Consider the following 20486-nt stretch of genomic DNA (forward strand, 5'->3'; position numbering starts at 1 on the left):
TTTCCCATCAGAGATTGGCGATTAATTTTCGCACTCTAATAATTACGTACTTGGAGGATGTTTCGAAATTCATAATGCTTTTGCCATGTATTTAATTCTTTGTCCCTATTAAAAATCTGTGTCGAAGGTTTTAACAGTTAAAAAAACAAGAATCTGAAAAATGTTGAATTACACAGGACATGAACTCAATTTTTCTATTTTTTTTTCATCAAATTTGTAAAAGATTTGATACTAAAACAGTTTTAACACCCTGGCAAAATTTTAATAAATTTATGGAAATTATATCCTTTATGTCAATCAGTTTGCATTCTACCTTCTGATAGATTTATTTGTTTTGTCATTATTTAAGCGGTATAGTAATGTTCAGAATTTAGTTGAGATTATACCTCTTCAAAATATTGAAAAAATTTTAAACAAATAATTTCACCTTCTACATATCACTCTAATGATTGTTGAACGTATGGATTTTTGTGACCTGAGAAGTTCCTCGGGGAAGGTCAATATTTGATCAGAAGATTGTCTTCCTCGACAGTAGCCATACTACGAACATCTATGCTATTAGGAATGTCTTTTAACCCTGATAATGGCTGGCTTGGCCTAACCGAAACATCGCCCAATGAAACTTAACAGTTTCACTCCGATCAAATATTGACCTTCCCCGACGAACTTCTCACTCATCTAATGATATTCTCGTTTATACATCGTATTTGCCATACCGCTCGGAAAAAGAATATATAAGTGTTAAATGATACAATTGAAAACGAGTTCTAGGGCTATAGTGACATAATGCAAAGCCTACAATGGCAAAGGATGATAGATTGTAAATTCTTTTATTCCTTGAAGTAAGACGGGACAAGAAGGTAGTCTTCAACAATAACTTTCAGGATGTTATTACAGTTCAACTGTTTATTATTTGGTAATATTTACACAATTACAGGAATTGTAATACCACGATGGCCGTCACTTTATGATCGATGCTCTAGTGACGCTCTTGTGATTTCTGATAAATAGATATCCATTGTTAAATAGTACTAAATGATTGACGATCTCTCTATTTTACTCTGTCTCTATTTTAGTTCTTCAACATATGGAACTGTATCAAGATCGCCAATTCCGGCCATGGACAATTTACCCTTGCCAATTTTAGCAGCCACCTGTAAAAGAATATACTCTTTACTTAATGATTTTCATTGAAGGTTCCCAATAGACAAATTAGGCAAAACAGGGATTCTTCCGAATTCCACTTAACTCTAATAATGTTTTGCAACAACATATGGACTAGTTTGATATTTATGTTAACAATTTGTATCATGCGAACAAGGTATCAAAAAGTATTTATTCTTTCAAATAAATGATTTGCATATGGAATCCAAACATGTAAATTTCTATTTTTTTTATACTTATATTTCGAAATGTCAAGTTTACTACACAAAGACACATTTTTGTCAAGGAGCCCTATCAAACGAAACTTCTAAATTCAACGCCACTCAATCAGAAATCTACTAGATAGGATTTCAATGAAGCTCCTACCATCGTTGCCCTTTGCCGACAACATGGATCTATCAAGGCATAATCCATATTTCAGTGACGCATTTGCCAGAAATATTTTACAAGGGGGTTTCAGCTCTATTCCGTAAAAAAAAGGTGATGGTAGTAACGCCATGTATACTTGCGGGTGCCAATATCAGACTGTTTGCTTTAATACACAGAATGGAGTAGGTTATGCATGAGTCTAGCAATCCAAGTGGTAAGTGATGTTTCCAAAGAGGGAGTTAATAAGAAAAAGATTGAGCACCAAATGGACTACCAAAGATTACCACACAACTGTAAAGCAGCATCATCTGAACATTCTACTTTTCTGTATTTTGTTAACACCTAATTTTTTTTGTTTCTTTCTTTTCTTTTCAATTTCTCGATTTTTAATTGCTGGAATATTTCATCTTTGGAGCTAATGCCACGGAAATGTTTTTTTTCTTGAACACCCCCAACTATACCAACCTAGTTTTCTTTTTTTCTACATCGAACATTAAAGAGCTACGAATTTTTAAGCCCAACAACATTCTCTCATTATTACACTAGCTCTCACTAGTAAAAAAGCCTTCAGGATAAAAAAAAAGTTTCCAGGATAAATCAAAATGTTCCAAGACTTTTCCTATTTAAGGATATTCAAAGAAGCAGTAGATACCCTGTTCATTTGCAATTAATGGAAAAAGTATGACCTAATTCTTAGGGATTTTACAATATTATACAAAAACAAAGTCAACTTTTCAAGACAAACCTACGAAACTTAATTATAGAAAAGTACATTATTCAATAATAGTCTACTAACAACTGTCAATATCAATTAAGGAAGTATAAGACTTGAATGTAAATGTTGTCAACTGTATGGCGACCCAGCCCGTGGGATGAGAATATTTATTTTGAAACTATATTGCGTCTGTTGCTAATACCATTGCATGAGAGCGGTCATGAAAATGAGGTAATTACCGATTGAGGTAACCCGATTCAAAGCTTGAATGTATCCCCTAAAAGGCAGGGCTCATGCCCCTGGGGGGTGTTTGCATATTTGCTTGGTTCAATTAAAATACCTCAAAAGGGCGGATCAGGGAGTGAACGCAATAAGCAATGGCTAGCTCTAAAAGACAGAGCAAGAAGCCCGTGTTACTCAAGCGCTCGCATTCAAAGCTGGAGGTTGCTCCGATCGATATACTGGAAGAATAAACTCATATACAGTAGCGCTCAAAAGTATTCTGACAATATGAAATCCGTTATTATTTTGATCCATAATTCTTCTTGTTGTTCTTTATTTTAACATTATTTTTTAAAGAACGAGAGTTAAATTTCTACAATTATGTACAACATCGAATTTCTTCAATAAAAAATATCATTGATTCTTGTATTTCATATTTGTATCTAATGAACCCAATTACTATCTTTGTCAAAATACTTCTGAGCGCTACTGTACATACACTATCAAATGTGATAAACGCGTGACAAATCTGTTTTGCCGGCAGTGGGCGCCATCAGCAATTGAAGCAATCGAGCTTAAAACCGGAGCGCGAGAGATCAGTTGACCATTAAGACCTGAAGTGATAAGTTGCTGCACATGAGGACCAAATTCTGGCGAATATTCGAACGCTGTCATTTTCAGCAGAAATTAGATTAACTGCAAATGAGAGCAAACCCTTCCTTTGCTTAACAATAATAGTCTGCATTGCATTTTGCAACTGACTACGAAAAAGGAGACATTTAAAAAAAAATTGGAGTACAAAATGCTACGAAGAGTTTAAAATTCGGTGAATATTAGTTATAGTATCTATCTAATTTTTTGGGAAGAATAGTAGAAATTTTTTTTACTATACATATCTTCTTGTATTTAACTAATTAGACATCAGCTCAAGTAATAACTTTAGGACTTACGTTTTTGACATCGGCGGCGCTGACTTTTTCAATTTCCGCAATAATCGCACTTGGGGATGCTACAGTGCCTTTAAATAAAGCCTGCTGTGCGAGAGACTCATGTCTTGCAATGGAATTATCAGTAGCATATAGAACAGCAGCTTTCAATTCTGCTTTACCGCGAGAAATATCTGCATCTGTAACTGAAGGCTTGAGTAGCCATTTACTGGCTGCAGTTGTTAGCTGTTTGGAAAGGAAGAATAGCTTTAGTGAACTCATCTGGTACACATTATTACATACACAATTGAGCAACTTACAGTTCCTGCAATATTTCCAGGTGCCGTTAAAATAAAACCGAATATTCCCGAGTCAGAGTAGCTCGCATTCAACGCTGATACCGCAAAAGGATCTTTACCCGCTGCTGTGGCAACAGTTCGGTAAAGAGGGGCCGAAGTTGATCCCCACTTAACGTGAGGCCCAGTCCCAGCAGCTCTCTGCAATATCGCGAAAGCTATGGCCTCTTTCTCTTTGTTCAGTCCTGCTCCTTCCACAGCCACAGCTACAGTAGCAAGAGAAGATGAACGCTCCTTGCGAAGTTCGCCACCAAAGTATCGAGCAGGTTCACCACTGGATTCGCTGGACCCCACTTGCAGCTGAGAGGCAAATTTATTGAGCTGTTCTTGAGAAACCCCTGTAGCAACAACCGCGCATCTCGGCCCAGTGAACCATGTATTGACAAAATGTTGAAGCTGAAAAATGAAAATAGTTGCGTATTTTGACACAATTTATAATGAATCTTGGGGTGCCAATTGAGGTATTGGAATCAATTTTCGTGACCATTCAAGGTTGTCAAATTTAAAATAAGCTGTGTTTTCTAGACTCATTTAAACGAATACAGGTATGTGTTATCATACACAGAGGTATAGGTTATTTCAGAAAAAAAACTTTCAGTTTAAATTCAAATGTGATTCATAACCTTTGGTTTGCTGGCATTAGGCATATGTTATTAGAACATCGGAGACAGTCTAGAAGGAGAATGCAACTTCATCTCTTCTTGAACACTCAACCAGATGGAAAAATTATGAATACAACTGTATACATACAGATTTACTTTTTCCATTTTTATGTTCAAAGTTTTAACAGTACCTGTTCATTTCCAACCAATAAAACCCAACGTGTAGTTATCTCTTGGGACTCGTAATATATGGTACATAAGGAATGAACACCATGCAAATTCGCAAGGATGATAAGTAATGAACTGATGATGTGTTCGATTTAGATAAGTCCTTAAAGTCACTTAAGATACATGAGAAACCTCAAATGCAAATGATCTGCGTTACCAAATACTTGCTGTACATTCTTTACTGAATCTTGAATTACAAGTTCAATATAACATTAGACCGCTTTTATAATCACTATTCAACATTTTACTCAGATCACGAATAAAAATGAATCTAAATAAAATACGATGCTTGTCAAACCATTATCAATATAAACAGAAACTGGATTCATGGTAAGGAAAAACAAAAAAATTGCAGAAAAAGCTATTTAAAACTTCTGCGTAAATTACAATGTTTGTAGTCTAGTTAAAAAATAAAGTTTCTTTATTAACTGATAGTTTCCCTCATGCGCGTCGTTAAACGTGAAGGTGAAGCCAGTAGCCAGAATTAGCAAGCAAAATAGTAATTTAATGAAGTTTTAGATTTATAAACTTATGAAAGTCAAATCTTAGCATGAAAAATTAAAAAATTTTGATTGATCGGCCTCATTGTCCTATCTTGATCGACATTACTACCTTTGGTATCTAACTCTGGTTAAAACAACTCTATTTGACCAACATATCATTAGCCCACCTTATAAAAGTTTCTTTTCGATCTCAAACAGATGTCCTATTAACAATTTCCTTTTTATGGCAATTTCGAATCCATGGCATTTAGAAATCTTGTTCAGCAAATTTAATTTTGTTTCATGTTTCTGATTTTATTACTCAGTTGGCATCCCAATTAAAAAAAATCGATTTTCATTACATTTTCTGTGCCAATTTTGCCAATGCGCTGTTTAGGGGAGTAGAGTGAGTAACCAAGACCCTTGCGATAGGCAGCTTTGTGTAGTAGTTCAAGGACCCGAGTTGTCTCTGGAATAGATGAAAGCTCATAGCGCAAACGTGGAATCTGGTCATTCAGTTCCCATGGTTTGAATACTTGACGCGTAGCAACATCTTCCAAGAACTTAAGTCCAACATCTCTGCGAAATTAAAGAAAAAAATATGAGGTACAATCTGTCGTAAGTGAAATATTCAAATCAAAATTGAATTATATGAAGAAAGTAGAGTCAATTTATCTTCAATTATTTTGGACATTATGAAAACGTGTCAAGTATGAAGCACATCCTATTCAAGTTAGGACACCAAAAAATATAAAGTAAAAGTACTTTTCAAACACAATGTTAGACACATTCAATATTTATTTCAATCGCTGTTCCTGTCAATCAGAATTTGGCATCTTTTTGGAATACTCTTCAGAGGTTGTTGGTTCAAATAGCTGATAAAGTGACATCATTTTTTAATTTAGAAAACGTTAATATTTGTTTTCCTAGAAACGTGGTGTTTAGAATGGTTCAGACATTTATGACCTGATTCTTGGGGTCACCGAAATGGAAATTCTTCCTGGTACTCCACACCAATGATTGGAGGCTCAAAGGACAATAGTCTGATTGTAGTCGTTTCTGAGAAGTATTGTTTCAAGTCATGATGCTATTTTTTACTGGTCCAGCAGTGCTAACAAGCTTGGAGGTGGCGAGGCTACGGGACTAGGCTCCTAAGTACCATATTGTCAACCCGGACTCAATTCCAAACACGATTGACTTTTCTTCACATCCAATTTGATAATGTATTTTGTTTATTGAGAACAAATCTAACTTTATCAAATATTTCGCGAATTCGAAACGAGTCGACGCTATGAGTTTCTAAATAATAAGATTTGTTACAAAAGTACACCAGGCACATATATAATGATAGCAACAAAATAATTTCCTTCACAAGAATAAGAATATATTGATCGCTGTCTTGAAGATTCTCCATTGAACCTTTAAAAATACTCAGGTGAAAATTATTGTAAATGCACAATAAACTAAAATTGTCTTTATGGCAAGCCTATTTGACAAATGCAATGCTTCGAAAATACATGGTTTTTTCGTTTTACTGTTACATATTTTTGTTGAGTACTTTCGTAACATATCGCATTATTTATGAAATAATAGTGCCCACTCATTTGATTTGAAGAAATTGTTGATTATATTAGACTTATTTCCCATGAACAAACTTGTGTTGTTAGGTTGCAGAAAAAAGTCATCATGTTCATAATCTAACCCGAGATGGCTGCACGATAGACGTATACCTAGTCAATAAGTCATGTCACCGGTCAACAGTCATCTGAAGTACAGAATCAGGAATGAAGGGAGTCCTGACTTTAGTTGAAAATAGTTGAAAACAGGGTCTGGTCCTTTGAGACTAAGATTATTGGTATGGAGTACTATTCTATGCCGGAAAAACTTTATAGTGATGATGGTGACCCTGAGTCTACTTTCTGTCTTTGTAAGATTTTATTTCAGTAGTTCCTCTTCAATGCTTTCAAAATGACTGTCTATTCCAGTGGACATACATTTCAAAAATTCTATCAAAAGTTTCACTGGTTAGATTCTTTTTAAAGGGATGGGTTATAAGCTCGGCCTCTATTAATGCAAAGTTGTAAGCTTGTAAACATTTCGTGTTCACTGTAATGGACATGCATATTACTTTTAATATCTGTTCAGGTGAATTGTAAAAAAAATACAGATATTTTAGTTAAAGGATACCGAGTTAAAATACATTGAAAAAAATATTTGACCACTGGTAGATTGAATTTAGTTCTAAAAGGTATATATACATAAATTTATATGTTAGACCAGTCCAAAAAGCGGACTTTTTTTTTCAAAGTCACACGTTTAATAATTGTAGGAAGAGGAAATAAGACAGCTGTGAAAATTTGAGCCCTCAGTGTTGGGATCTAGTAGTTCCTGGACATTATTTTTTATTTTCAATTTGATTAACAAGCTAAAATAGTTTTAGTTTCATTCTGAATTTTGTAGCTCAGTAACGAGGCAATGTAAATAAATCTTCCATACACATTTTTGTAGGTAATTTAAAAAGGTCTCTTATAATTTTTTGATAACTCAACTTTTTCAAAAGTTATTCAAAGTTGAAGTTGAAATCACGTAAAAATTCACTTTTTCAAGATTAATTGCGAAAATACTAGACTTACCACAAAACATCATGGGTTTCTTTTGTAAAGCATTTCAACCTCTATACAATTATGTCATTGCCTTGTTACTAAGCTACAAAATGCTAAAACTATTTTTGCGTGTTAATCAGATGAAAAATGAAAAATGGTCTTCAGGAACCACTAAATGTCAACGTTAAAGGCTCAAATTTTCACAAGCGTCTTATTTGCTTTTTCTACAACTATTAAACATGTGACTTGGAAAAAAAATCACAGTCCATTTTTAGGACCAGTCTAGTATCTGTAAAGCCAATTTGATATATAACAGGAATACAAATGAAAAAAGTAAAAATCTTGTAGACTTGTATTTAGAACAGTTCAGTATAACTCCTTCCAATAAGTTTATTACACGCTCTTGTAAAACAGACTTCATTAATGTAAGCTTCATAATATCGTCCGTTCTAATTTCCTGCTCAAATCATACTAATTAGACGTTTTACCACACAGAAGCTGTATTTCATCATTGCATGGCCATAGCAAATGAGTTGGAATTAACAACCTCAACATCATTGTTACAGCAACATTCTTACAGTGCAACTGAGACATTATGAGATTGCAGATGTTATTGAAATATGTCTACAAATTCTGTCGTGTCAGGACTAGGGATTCTGTTTAGTATACTGATGACAGGAAGATTTTTTCCTGCGAATACTAAGAACGAAAAGTTATGGAAATAGGTATAGTTTTAAGTACCAGGCTTATCAGATTGAATTAGCAAAGCTGTCGACAACTCACAGTTTATCGCGGGTACATTGCAGAGTGTAGGCAATGCTTTCACGATCCGTGGTGGCCGTTAAATTTCCTCCGATTTGCTGAATATTTCTTGTGATGCCAAATGCGCTGGAGCGATTAGTTGTTAGCCCTGCAGCCAATCTCAGAACATGTGATGTGCCCTGTGTTTCATACGTTTCATTGCGTGGTCCTGCCCTATACGACAAAAGTTGTGTAAAATTGAGTTGAGTGAACAATTCTGATAAAGTAAAACACAACTAGGTCCAAAATTTTCAAATAATAAGCAATTATATTGTAATGTACCATTTTGTTAGATTTACATTATACTGTAGCTACGTAGCTGTAAATGACTGCACGACTGGCAACCATACACAGCTGCACGGTTGCCAGCTAAAAACTGGGTGTGCAGTTATTATCTCGTGTGTAGAATATGCTAATTTATCAAATTCGTCGTAAGAGTATGATAAAAGTTGAACTGGTTCTAAGAAATGAAAAACAAAACAGTTTGACTGACTGGGGTTTCGAACTCAAGCTAGCAAGTTCACTGCAGCAGAACTTTAGCTATTGCACCTCCTGTTTGGTAAAGGATGGTACACCAAAAAAAATATATGTATCAATAGCTGTGCTGTTTCCTAGTTGCCAACCAAACTGCTGTTTATCGCCTCCAATTGCTCAGCATTTCTTGACTGTCTAAGCCCTGTTTGAGATTACGGCAACAATCTATTCATGTTTGGCCAAATTATTGAGTTCCTTGATTCGAATTAGTGATTTGGAGCGACTCTAGGTATTTAGGGCAATAGCGCCAAAGTAAAACTGTACAACCAACAAAGAGTTGATTCATAATAGTATTGTACTTATATTGGAAAGATACTGCTCTGGACTACCACAAGTCGCCCCAAGTGGACAAATTGAAAAAAGGTAATAAATAAAATGTTACTGCGTATTAACTTTCCAAAATTGCTTCTACATACTTGAATGTGACGGACACTTGAGTAACAGGGCTATCGTTGTCGAGCGTAGCAACGGTGATTTTGTTGCTTAGAACCTGAATGTCGAGGTTTTGGGCAGGTGCAGATTGTGTTGCAGCAGCAGCAGCTGCATAGTGTCTGACCTAGAGTAATAAGCGATGATTTACGTCTACTTTGAGTCTCGTAATGGACGAAAGTAAAATATTTACAAAAAATTTCAAACTTGCACTATAACTGCAGACTGAAGTATGGATAACATCCTTTACATAATAGTTTCACGTACAGTATAGCTCGAAATGTCGACACCAAAGTGAACCGTGCGTACAGAAACACTTGAAATCATTTCGTACATAGGAGTTTCAGCCTTGTGGATTCCGATAGATTATTTTACTTACCGTTGTATTACGCAAAAGAGGAGCTCGTACCGCCGAGCAGGCCATTTTCGTGCGATAAAATAGCAGCTTCCAGACCTACTAGACGGAGGGATTGTCTGCTAGTCGAAAAGAATGTCGAAGTAGGGTGATAGATGCCGCTAGTGTATGCTAGGTTGTAGGCAAAATGGTGGAAAATATGAACTTCATTCTGTGCAGGCCTACTTCTGCAGCGTTGGCCTCGTGCTGGGGTTCAGGGCTTGGAATAAATAATAGCGCCATTTACGATAAGAACAAAACTGACTCTGGTAATTACGATTCGCTGTCTTCTCTTTCGGAATTAAAGGAAAAACTTGTACGTGCATGCTTGATTCCCCTTCCCCTGCCCACGCTTGACATGCTCACTCCTTAAGTCACTGGGTGGATTTCACGTGCGGCAACACTTGGATACAGAGGTCTCTCTCGATACAGCATGTGCTGATTGGTTAATTCACCAAAATCACCAAGTATGAGACGAACTAATATATATATATCAGTGATGAGACGTCACCAAATAGTGATTTTGGTAAACTGACCAATCAGAGCATGCTGCGCGTGAAAATCCACCCGCATCTTAGAGCATATACCCGCACTCACATGGAGTTAGGTGTGGCTGGAAATTCTTTACTCCACGCCCACTGTACCATCTGATCGGAATGTACGTATATTTTATTCCTAATTACTATTCTATATCACTAATACGATATTCCAATTTTTAGAACTTAGTTCTGGCCAGACAAGCAGCGCTTTTTCCCACCTTAACTCTTAAATAATTATTATTCAGGTTTTGGTATTCTGTAAACGGTCTATTGAGACAATAAACCCATTAAAATATATTTCATGTAATTCTAATTATATTAAATTAGTTGCTTTTAAACTCCTATTGCCTCTCGCGTCCCCATCGAAACGGAGTAATATCTCAGCAGAGAAACACCTCAGCATTGCAGAGAAATACTTTAGCGGAGTTCGACATTTTAGTATTATGTGCCTTAGAGAATGTACAGTAATGCTCTAAGGTAAGTGCACACCATTATTATTCACCTATTAAAAATAAAATCCGATTTATTTGAAGTGGGCGGTTTGAATCGAGTTGCCCAGTGCATTTTAATACTCAATCGGTATCTGGCGACCCGAAACTACTAATTGTGCGTCTAGCTATATTTTCGTCAACGAATTCTAGTGACTAGCTGCTGGAAATTTCGGGAATTGCCGTTTGACGTCACACCACTTTGGTTGGATATTTGAATATCTTCCCATGACAACGGCGGCCCACGAAATAACGGACGAACAGAAGTTACTAGATAAAGGCATTCCTGGGCTGAGTTCAGAAACTTTACCCGAGTAAACTCGGATATCATATTGTCTTTAACACATGAGATTAAACAAAGACATAACGATACGAGTCACTCGAGTAAGGTTTCTGAACTCAGCCCTATCAGGTTTTGATGGAACTAGCATCCTATCGTACTACAAAAAAACTTTGTTGAGTACGATTTTTTTATGCTGAATCGGGAGATTTCTAGGATCTATTAGTACTTTCGACAATACCGAAATGCATGACTGTCGAATCTATATATTTCGCCCATCAAGTCACCGAATAGAGTGACAAAGACCAATAGCAATAAGGCAAGCGGGGACGTATACTTGTATCTTGATGTTTTTTCTCTTTTTATCGGCAAGTCTCTCAACTTATGCCAACCCCTACATCTTGCCCACTTAGGCCGTGTTCGTAAATTGACTGACAGTACTGAAAATTCCCTAGGACAGAGTCAGAGCCATTCGTGAACTTGCAAGCGCAAAAGAGATGAAAGATTGCTGACAGGACTGTCAGTCAATTTTCAAACACGGCCTTATTCTCTCTATGCTTGTCATAAAGCTCGCCACGAAAACTAGAGATTTCTTCCTGAAGACTCGTGCTAACAATATAGAAATTTCTTTGAACAGTTGGTACAAAATTACCTAAAGGCTTTGATCCGTACACCACGTGAAGACTGGCCCGCCAATTTGTACATATTGCATAGTAACCGGCAGCAATTCCGTACTGTGCTAACCTACGTTGTTTCAGTTATCAAAATTCTTGTCCAAATTTGTATTCTGAAAATATTGACAAGGTGCAACAAGTTTTGAATTCTTATTGTGTTGAGTCCGTGCATACTTGCAAATTGCAACACTGGGAAAAATGAATTAACCTGATACTCGTATTAATCTTACGGTTAGCAGTCAAATTACATGCATGCATCTATTACGGAATCGCGAGTTCTTTTTATTGGTTATCGATATAAATTGAATTTCGTGTGACGAAACAGTAGTTCTTTCTAAGTGCTGAACTACCTGTCATCAAAAATCATCGGCAAACGTTGCATTTTCCGCTAATATCCACCGTAATCTCAAACTTTAAGAAAAATTACTTTCCCGGCACATATTACATTCATTAGTTACTTTACTAGTTCAGAAGTATTCACTATTAGCTATGTTATTGCCCTCGCTTTCATCGTTTTTCACTCAATAGAATGCTGTGACCACTTGGATTATTATTTAATCATTGTAATTATTACATCAGATCAAGATGGAGCCGTTGCAAAAAACTGCAGACAACCTCGACCATTCAATCCAGTTGCTGGGCTCGGGTAGAACACAGAGAACTTCGTTGCTGCGATTAGCAACTAAGAGCACAACGCCTAAACGAATATCATTGCAACCGAATTTCAATCTCGAGAGAAGCTCGGATTCCATTGAAAATGTTCCCAGAAATTTTAGTGATGAATCTAGGTCGTTTCCATCCGAGGCTAAAAACCCACGAATGCGGAGGTCATACTTACATTCGAAGTCATTTGATAAATATGACACTGAGGACTTTGATACATCTATTACAATGGCACCACATGAACTTAGGGATATCATGAATACGACAGAAAAGACTGACCTTACTCTAAGAGAGCTGATGGATGATTCGACTGCCACAGGCTTAGTATTGAAAGCTAACGAACCCTGGCGTGAAGCGAATGCTAAACTATTCCATGAATTCCTTGAAAGTGTTCAGGCACACAGGGCTACACCCCAAGTATTTGAAACCATTGCAGATTTCATACAGACTTGCACAGATACATTAGAGATAATGCGGGGTAGGTACTAATTCGTTCACTATCCGACATACACAAATATGTAATGGTAATTTCTATTTTAAAATAGTCATCATAATTTCCAGTTCATTATACACATATTTTTAAATTCTGGAATTTTATAAATCTCAAATGAAAATAGAATAGTTTCAAAACAAAACAGGTGATTGAAATACTATGAAAATTATGAGAAAAGTCATTTATTCATTAACGGTACAAATGGTTTCAGTATCAACAAGTGTTTCAAAAATACCATTCAATTACTTCTTGTCTTTATCGATTGAAATTACAATATTCAAATGGAAGATAGAGTGAGTATTTTTCATTACTGTTACGTTTAAAAAATTTGTTGTCATCTTGATCACTATTTTTATACGTCTTGATGAAGAAAACACACTGTCAATCTATTGAAACTCAATACAAAGAATTGCCAAAATTCTGGTGGCTCTGTCCATTATTGTAAAGCGTACGAAAAATTATGTCTAGGTCTTACCTTGAAATAAAGTAACGAATTTGAACAGAATACATTTTTCATTCAGATTTGCATAAAACTGTAGTGCTCTGTTTAAAAGCAAAAGAAAGGAATAATGTCACAATTAATTTTCAAGGGTCATATCAATGAAAGGCAGAATAGCCAATTCGGTTTCTCCTTAGTACCTATGAAAAGCGATGTGATTGATATTTTTTGCACTGAGAGTGTATTAAAAAGTACTTTGATACTGAAAGATTAGCCTTCACCTGTACTTATTATATTTATTGATTCTACCTCAAAATTCTAGCGACATAATGTGTAATTTTATTAAGGATTCTCATATTGAACAGGTATGCAGTCAAAGGTCGAAAACACTGAAGTATCGGAGGAAGAGATCAACCTTGAAAATGAAAGAAATACTTGGCGTTTAGTGTACTGTCTGTACCAACACCGTGTAAACTCCTCAAACTTTCAGTCAAAAGTAGACATGGAACTGAAAACTAATATTTCAGAAAAGGATGTGATTGAAAACTTGTACAGAAATGAACCCTCGATTACTGAGTACCAGCTAATTGTCGATTGGTTGGAAAAAAACGCATCTGATCAAGCTGATAGTTTACCAATGATGGAGCATTTTACCGATAAAACTGTAGCATGGGAAAATACTCTTCATCAACTACAAAATCTAAATACGGGAATCACCTTCAAATCATCTCGGCCCATAGTAACATCCTTAGACCCTGATGCACCGATCCGAGAAGGCAGGCCCTTACACGACTTGGACAAAGAAGACGATGTTAGATTAGAAAAAAGAATGTATTTAGAGGTATGTATTATTCTCCTATGGAGGAATCATCACCACTCATTCGATTTTGTTTAAAGAATATTTTTTTTTTTTTTCACCAATTTTTGTGATCAAATTTATGAATTTGAAAATTTTAGATAACTTTGTGCCAATGTCTAAAGAATCCGTGTAGGTTTTTCATATTCCTTTTCTTTCAAATAACATTTATCTTGAATGATATTCGATCACTTCTCAACTTTAAATTATTTCTGGTATATCACGATCATATTATTTGTTGCAAATATCATCAAACAAAATCATTTAAGCACTATTTATAATTCTTAGCGTGTAATATGTATTGTATCTATCAACAAATACCATGGTAGGATATTACTTTTTCGTATTCAGCAATTTTGTTCTTAATCTTGTCTGTCTTTGCACGTCAAAACGGAAAAAAATGTTTATATAGGTAAGATGTGGACGGTTGCAAAAGGCACAGTCTCTATCTGTTCATTGTGGTCAACCATGGCGAGCTGCCTGCCTATTAGGATGGACACCGCATCATGATCCAAACTACACTAATCCCCTCAATAACACAAAACTTCCAATTGAAGGTAATCCTAACAGGAGTGTGTGGAAATTATGTGCATGGGAGTTATCGCAGGATAATCGAGTAGGTAAGTAAACAGTTAGATTGTGAAACTTTTGTTTTCAACTTGAAGTTGTGTTACTCAAATTGAAATTTTACATTAAGTACTCGAAAAATTTTGTAGTGTACCTTTTTTTTGCCAAATTATTTCAGGCGAATATTATCGTGCCATATACGCTAGCTTGTGTGGGAATCTTAATCAGCTGTTATGTGTATCAAAGTCTTGGCAAGACGCATTATGGGCACACATCAAAACATTGCTAGATATCAAAGTAGAAAAAGAGTTGAGAGCTGGAGTTTTAAAGAACTACACGCCAATGCCGGAAGATTATTGGAAAAACGAGATGACAATTGAAGAAGTATTTGATGCATTGCAAGCCTCAAAATATTCGAGTATTCGAATGCAATCCCACAAACCTGATCATTTGATACAAAAATATTTGATGCTTGATCAAATTCCAAAGCTAATGGAAGAAATTGAGTCATTTGTAGACTCTGGTACCTGCACGTCACAATTCCTACGTTTTGTCGCCCATTTAACTCTGTTTTTGAGACAAATTGGTAAAACTGCCAATGAGAGAATAGAGCACAAGATATTGACCACTTACGTACATGTTTTAATCGAAATGGGTGACCCGAATTTAGTTGCGTTTTATACAGCGACTCTTCCGCAAGAGGAGCAAGTTACAACTTACGCGAAATATTTGGAAAATATACGGGAATATGAACTTCGCAAACAGTGCCTTGCTGCGGCAGAGTCAACTAATTTACATGTGGAGGCAATAACCAAATTGGTCGTGGAAAATATAAGGCAGAAAAATCAGGAAGTCAACTCTTTGGATCTGAAAGGCAGTATTACAGAAGCTGATCAAGAAAAAATTGATGCGCTTGACTGGGTTGTATTCTATCAAAGTCAGCGGGAGGAAGCTTTGTGGCAAGCCAATGCTTTGATTAGGTATTTTCTTTCTATCGAGAAAATTGATGCTGCCAGGAAAGCGTTGAACAAGGTGGAGTATATTATTGTATGCCAAACGTGTTCATGCTACTTTAAATGGTTTTCAATATCAAAAATTTTAGAAAAATTATGAAATATGTAGACTGAACCTTTTTCATCTAAACGAATAAAAAATTCGAGCGTCATCGTTTCGACAGTTGAGTCTACATTAATGTCAACGTTCAAAGTGCTGGCTAGATTAAACGTTCTGTTATTAGTAGATAATTATGTTACCTAATTTTATCTAAACTTGAAAGTTGACCTTAATTTTTTCAAACACTCTATTATTATATAGATTCCCATGGATTCGATTGAAGTAATTATGACCGAATATCCGTCTCTAGAAGGGACAATGGCCAATCTGACAATGTCAAACAATTTACCGAAAAAAGCATCAGTGTCGATTCGCGAATATTTATGTTACAAAGCATACCTAGATGCGCAGGAAGGTTTCACAGAATGGTTCACGCATTTTCATCACGGCAAACCCAGCCCGCTACTCGATTTACCAATGTATGCGACGTTCACGGAAAAAGTTGCTCACGATCATAAGAAGGCTCAATATAACTCAGAGCTGGAGAGATGGAAGTGCACCATGCAGCATCACACTAAGGTATGTTTGTTATAAGCCCAGAATGAATGTAAATTATGATAAACTGCCGTCTTTTCAGTATAAATATCGAAGGGTCACAAGCAACAAAAATCGACCCGTTTTGTCAGAGTATTTTCCCGTTAGCAACGTCTATCATAAGCAATTTTACACAAAATCATTAAGTTTTTAGTGATCATAAGCAGTGTAATTTGTTTCATTTACTTGATACGTCATTTGTCTCTTGAGTATGAGTTTAATCCTTGGATGTTTAAAATTTTATTCATTAAAAGACAAACAGCGTGATGCCAATCCTATAATAATATTAAAATACGGAGAGATGTATCCGATTAGATACTCGAAATTTATTTTCAGATCCTTATTTTTTCAGCAGATGACTGAATATGCAACATACTCTTACGTGTTAGATTTAAATCATTTGAACAATTTTATTCAAGAAACTTCTTGAATGCTTGTCATAGATGTATGGATTCCTCTTATGAATACCGCGGAAACCTTATCATCGTAGTTGACCTGTAGTTAATGTCACTGAAACTTGAGAAATGTATGGGGTAGAGAAGAAATGGAAGACTGCTCGCGCCATGTTGGAAAATACGTTGGGATGCCATTGTCTCTCTCGCTTTTGCGGTATAATTCACATGTGATTTGTTTGCGAGTGCGAGCAACATCATGTTTGCCACTTCTACTACAGCGTGAAACTTATGACTCTGTACTATGAGTGCAAGAGAGAATGGAAGTGGCTGTATATTTTTCCTACCCTGTTGAATGCTCCTCCATCTCCTCTCTGCGTAGGGAATTCCACGTGATTTCTCCTAGCATGGATAGTCACTATTCCCAATTTTCTTGTAACTTCAATATTTGATGGTACTTTCACTCATACAACTACCCATATACTTCTGTTCCTCTATATCGCTTATAGTTCCGAAATAGGGAGCCTCTGAAATTGTTATTTTCGGGCCACTTTGACATATCTGAAAAATTCTGAAGTATTGTCCGCACAATCACAATAATTTCAAAAACTTGCAAAAATTGGCTTAAAAGTTATAAATTATTCAATACAGTTCCAATTTAATATATTGTTCCAGTTTTTTCAAGACACTCTGAAATATCTTCATGAAATTACAAGAGATTCTAAAAAAATATCACAGTTTAACGGCTTTTCACTTCGAAATGGCGAGTAATATTGGGAACTAAAGGAATGCAGGTGTTAGTATTTGCGAGAATTACCGTATACTGATATTGCAATAAAATTGGAAATGGTAACCATCCAATGTGAGGTGAAACATAGTATGGAATCCTCGTTTGTTCTTGAATTGTTTTCTGAGAAATCCATTTTATATGACAAATATGGCACATGACATAGGGATAATAATTCTGTGAAATAGAGCATATATTTGTATTCAGGTTGGATCAATCACATTTCTAATATTTGGGCCTACTTTTTGTTTAGGCTGTAAAGCAACTCCTATTCAACGTTTTATTATTCCCTGACGGAGGATGGCTTGTTGATTCAAACTACAACAATGAGGAGCTCTTATCTCAGGAAGAGGAGTTGCGAGAAAATCAAATGGCAAATTTACGAAAATTATGTATTCCAAAAATTGCTTTGCTACTACATTCCGTGATGTCGGAAATGGATGAACACGCAGATTGCGTTGAATTGGCCGATGTATTGGCCTCCGAACAACATAAGCTCTACAAGGTATTTCACGAACGATACTTCTGCCTGTAATATTTAGCCGTTATTGCACAGTGTTTCCAAAAGATTTGGTAAGACAAGTCTTGCACGGTTAGGTCCAACTAAGTCGACTAATTTTTTCAATTTTCCGCTGTTTTAAAAAATCTTTTGCTTATTTTTCAGGTATTTCCCAAAGAACGGCTTCGGGACGTATTTAAAAAAATTTGCGAATCATCTTTAGTATTGATGGATCAGAAAAAGGATCCCTGGGGTTATCCAAAATGAATAAAATGTTTTTTAATATAGATGTGCAGCACAGGAGGATAGATACTTCTTCGTACATTCATTTTTTTTTTTGATAAAGTTCGCTTGTTACAAATAATAAAAATGAATTGAGAAAAAAATAGTGTTTTAAAAGTACTCGGATGCTGGTTTTTTTTTTTTTTTTTTACAAAACCCGTTTATTGTCAACCACAAGAAGTGAATATAAAATTTGATACAATGTTTAATAAGTAATAATCATAATTTATCGTAATTATATGGATATACATATCAACGGTATATCCTTGGTTTTTCTTCTTTTTTTTTTGTTTAATGAGTGATACGCAGTACCAGCTTCTTTGTAAAACTACAGACATTGTAACATGTTAAATTGTAAATAAATGCGTTCACGTTATAAATAGGTATTGTAGTAGGTATGATAAAAATTAATCAGAAACTTTCGTAACATGTCAAGTAATTATAACTACTATAATTTGTAAGTCGCGAATAGTATTTAGTATACAATAAAAATGACGGATAAAAGGATAATGATTAATTTGTGTCACCAATTAAGTATCAAGGTAGAGATTTAAGATGTGAAAATACTATGCGAGACTGTGAGACCTATTTTTAATATGTTTATATCATATTTCTGTACACGTAAATCGAGTAAAAAAATGATTAAACATGTACAAAGGTATACAGTATACAGTACAATAATTGAATGACAATATACACGTATCATTTTCAAATATTAATAATTTGGTTACCGACATATTTCTCTGGGAGCTATTATTATTGATTTTACAAGTTACAAACATTGCTTCGTTCTTTTCTTGTTTTTTATTCCCAATTGAGTATTACGAATTGAACAGATTTACGCATAGACTATATGAACAAAGTAACATTCAAACAACTGGACCTTAACAGAACGTATAATTAGTTCTAATAATTATTATCCAATGGAAGTATACCTTCATCGCTTGTTTGGGGGCACTCCGAATGCCTCGATTATGGGGAAAAAGCCAGGGGGCTTCTGCTTCCCTGCTTAGAAAACTGATAGGATTTGGATAGACACGATTAGGTATTAAAGAATATCTTAGAATAGGATTCAAAATCATGATACAAAACGACAAGTATTTCATATTTTACCAGTATTTTTCATGTCCTATCAAATTTTTTGAGCAGGGTTACGCTAAAAAAAAACAACAACAAAAAAAAAAAACGTATTGTGGCCTTAACTCTGCAGTAAATTCATGATGCTTCACTAAATTAAGACCAATTGATTGATTAAACTTTAATATAATTGTACATGTGTTTTTCTGTTTTTTTCTTGCCGAGTATACCTAGTACTCTCAAATTGCTTTACATTTACAGTTTGGTACTATAATGTATAATTTAAATTTATTTAGTTTAATTATTGTTACTGTTATCATATTTTCTTTTTATTTATTTACCTAGCCTAACACATGAACGTTGAAAAAATGGTTGACAATGTTTGATATAATAATTATATAATGGTATTTTGATACACCATAAGGAATAAATTTCGTTTTTTCGCATTTTTTTTTTACTCATTCTCATATTTTCATACATTTTCGAACTTTTCCTTTATCTCCACTTATATTTTTCGGGATTTATTAGACGTAATATTGAATTTCCACTTTCTCTTTGTTGCTTGTAATGACAGCGGGTTATAAGTAATATTACATTAGTGTGTCGGAAATTACTCAAATGTTCGCTGCAGCTATGCGATGTTGGGACGCCAGCAACACTCCATACTTGTCATCGTTACTATAATCTCACTAACTACTCTACATATTTCAGATTTTACTATAATTTTCCTTCTACGCTAATTAAAGATAATATCCCTAGTAACAAGCTGACAATGAGTGAAAACTTCTCTTATAAATATTGATCAGATTCTTCAGGTTATACGGTAGATCACTAATCGTCTGTGTCCTTATTCGAGTGCGGATCTGTCATCAGACTTTGCAGTACAAGATCTATTGAAGAATTTCAGCAGATATCCGGCAGTTTTTCGAGTAGACAGTACAATATGAAGAACCTGGTGTAAGACTCCAACAACTTTGC

The 20486-nt window shown here is 35.2% G+C and overlaps 2 protein-coding genes across 3 annotated transcripts; one reads left to right on the forward strand and one right to left on the reverse strand.

The window, feature by feature from the left end:
• Positions 1–891: 891 nt before the first annotated feature.
• LOC107217743 (cytochrome b-c1 complex subunit 2, mitochondrial) lies at positions 892–9967 on the reverse strand. Its single transcript, XM_015655386.2, has 7 exons — positions 9811–9967; positions 9419–9558; positions 8451–8642; positions 5427–5643; positions 3717–4148; positions 3421–3642; positions 892–1154 (listed from the first exon to the last, which is right to left on the reverse strand). Exons 1-7 carry the CDS (start codon positions 9853–9855, stop codon positions 1068–1070), a joined length of 1335 nt encoding a protein of 444 aa, XP_015510872.1. The 5' UTR covers positions 9856–9967; the 3' UTR covers positions 892–1067.
• A 1805-nt stretch (positions 9968–11772) lies between these two features.
• On the forward strand, positions 11773–19659 carry LOC107217747 (nuclear pore complex protein Nup107). Of its 2 annotated transcripts, none has more exons than XM_015655393.2 (8): positions 11773–12037; positions 12386–12947; positions 13767–14242; positions 14670–14877; positions 15003–15856; positions 16139–16456; positions 17904–18155; positions 18315–19659. In XM_015655393.2, exons 2-8 carry the CDS (start codon positions 12392–12394, stop codon positions 18414–18416), a joined length of 2766 nt encoding a protein of 921 aa, XP_015510879.1. In that variant the 5' UTR covers positions 11773–12037; positions 12386–12391; the 3' UTR covers positions 18417–19659. The 2 variants fall into 2 exon arrangements, with proteins under 2 accessions (XP_015510879.1, XP_046602666.1); XM_046746710.1 differs by having other exon boundaries at positions 11773–11936.
• Positions 19660–20486: the final 827 nt, after the last annotated feature.

This window comes from Neodiprion lecontei, chromosome 1, assembly GCF_021901455.1.
Source record: "Neodiprion lecontei isolate iyNeoLeco1 chromosome 1, iyNeoLeco1.1, whole genome shotgun sequence".
NCBI classification, from domain to species: Eukaryota; Metazoa; Arthropoda; class Insecta; order Hymenoptera; family Diprionidae; genus Neodiprion; species Neodiprion lecontei.

Bases quoted from the DNA above. Each gene is read 5' to 3' on its own strand.
- LOC107217743 (XM_015655386.2), bottom strand. From the start codon at position 9,855: ATGGCCTGCTCGGCGGTACGAGCTCCTCTTTTGCGTAATACAACG. The intron at 4,149-5,426 runs GTAATGAAAATC...TTCATTTTTCAG, and splicing joins GCAAAATTGGCACAGAAAAT to CTTCAACATTTTGTCAATAC. The intron at 1,155-3,420 runs GTAAGTCCTAAA...ATTCTTTTACAG, and splicing joins GCGCCGCCGATGTCAAAAAC to GTGGCTGCTAAAATTGGCAA.
- LOC107217747 (XM_015655393.2), top strand. From the start codon at position 12,392: ATGGAGCCGTTGCAAAAAACTGCAGACAACCTCGACCATTCAATCCAG. The intron at 12,948-13,766 runs GTAGGTACTAAT...CATATTGAACAG, and splicing joins TACATTAGAGATAATGCGGG to GTATGCAGTCAAAGGTCGAA. The intron at 14,243-14,669 runs GTATGTATTATT...ATGTTTATATAG, and splicing joins AAAAAAGAATGTATTTAGAG to GTAAGATGTGGACGGTTGCA.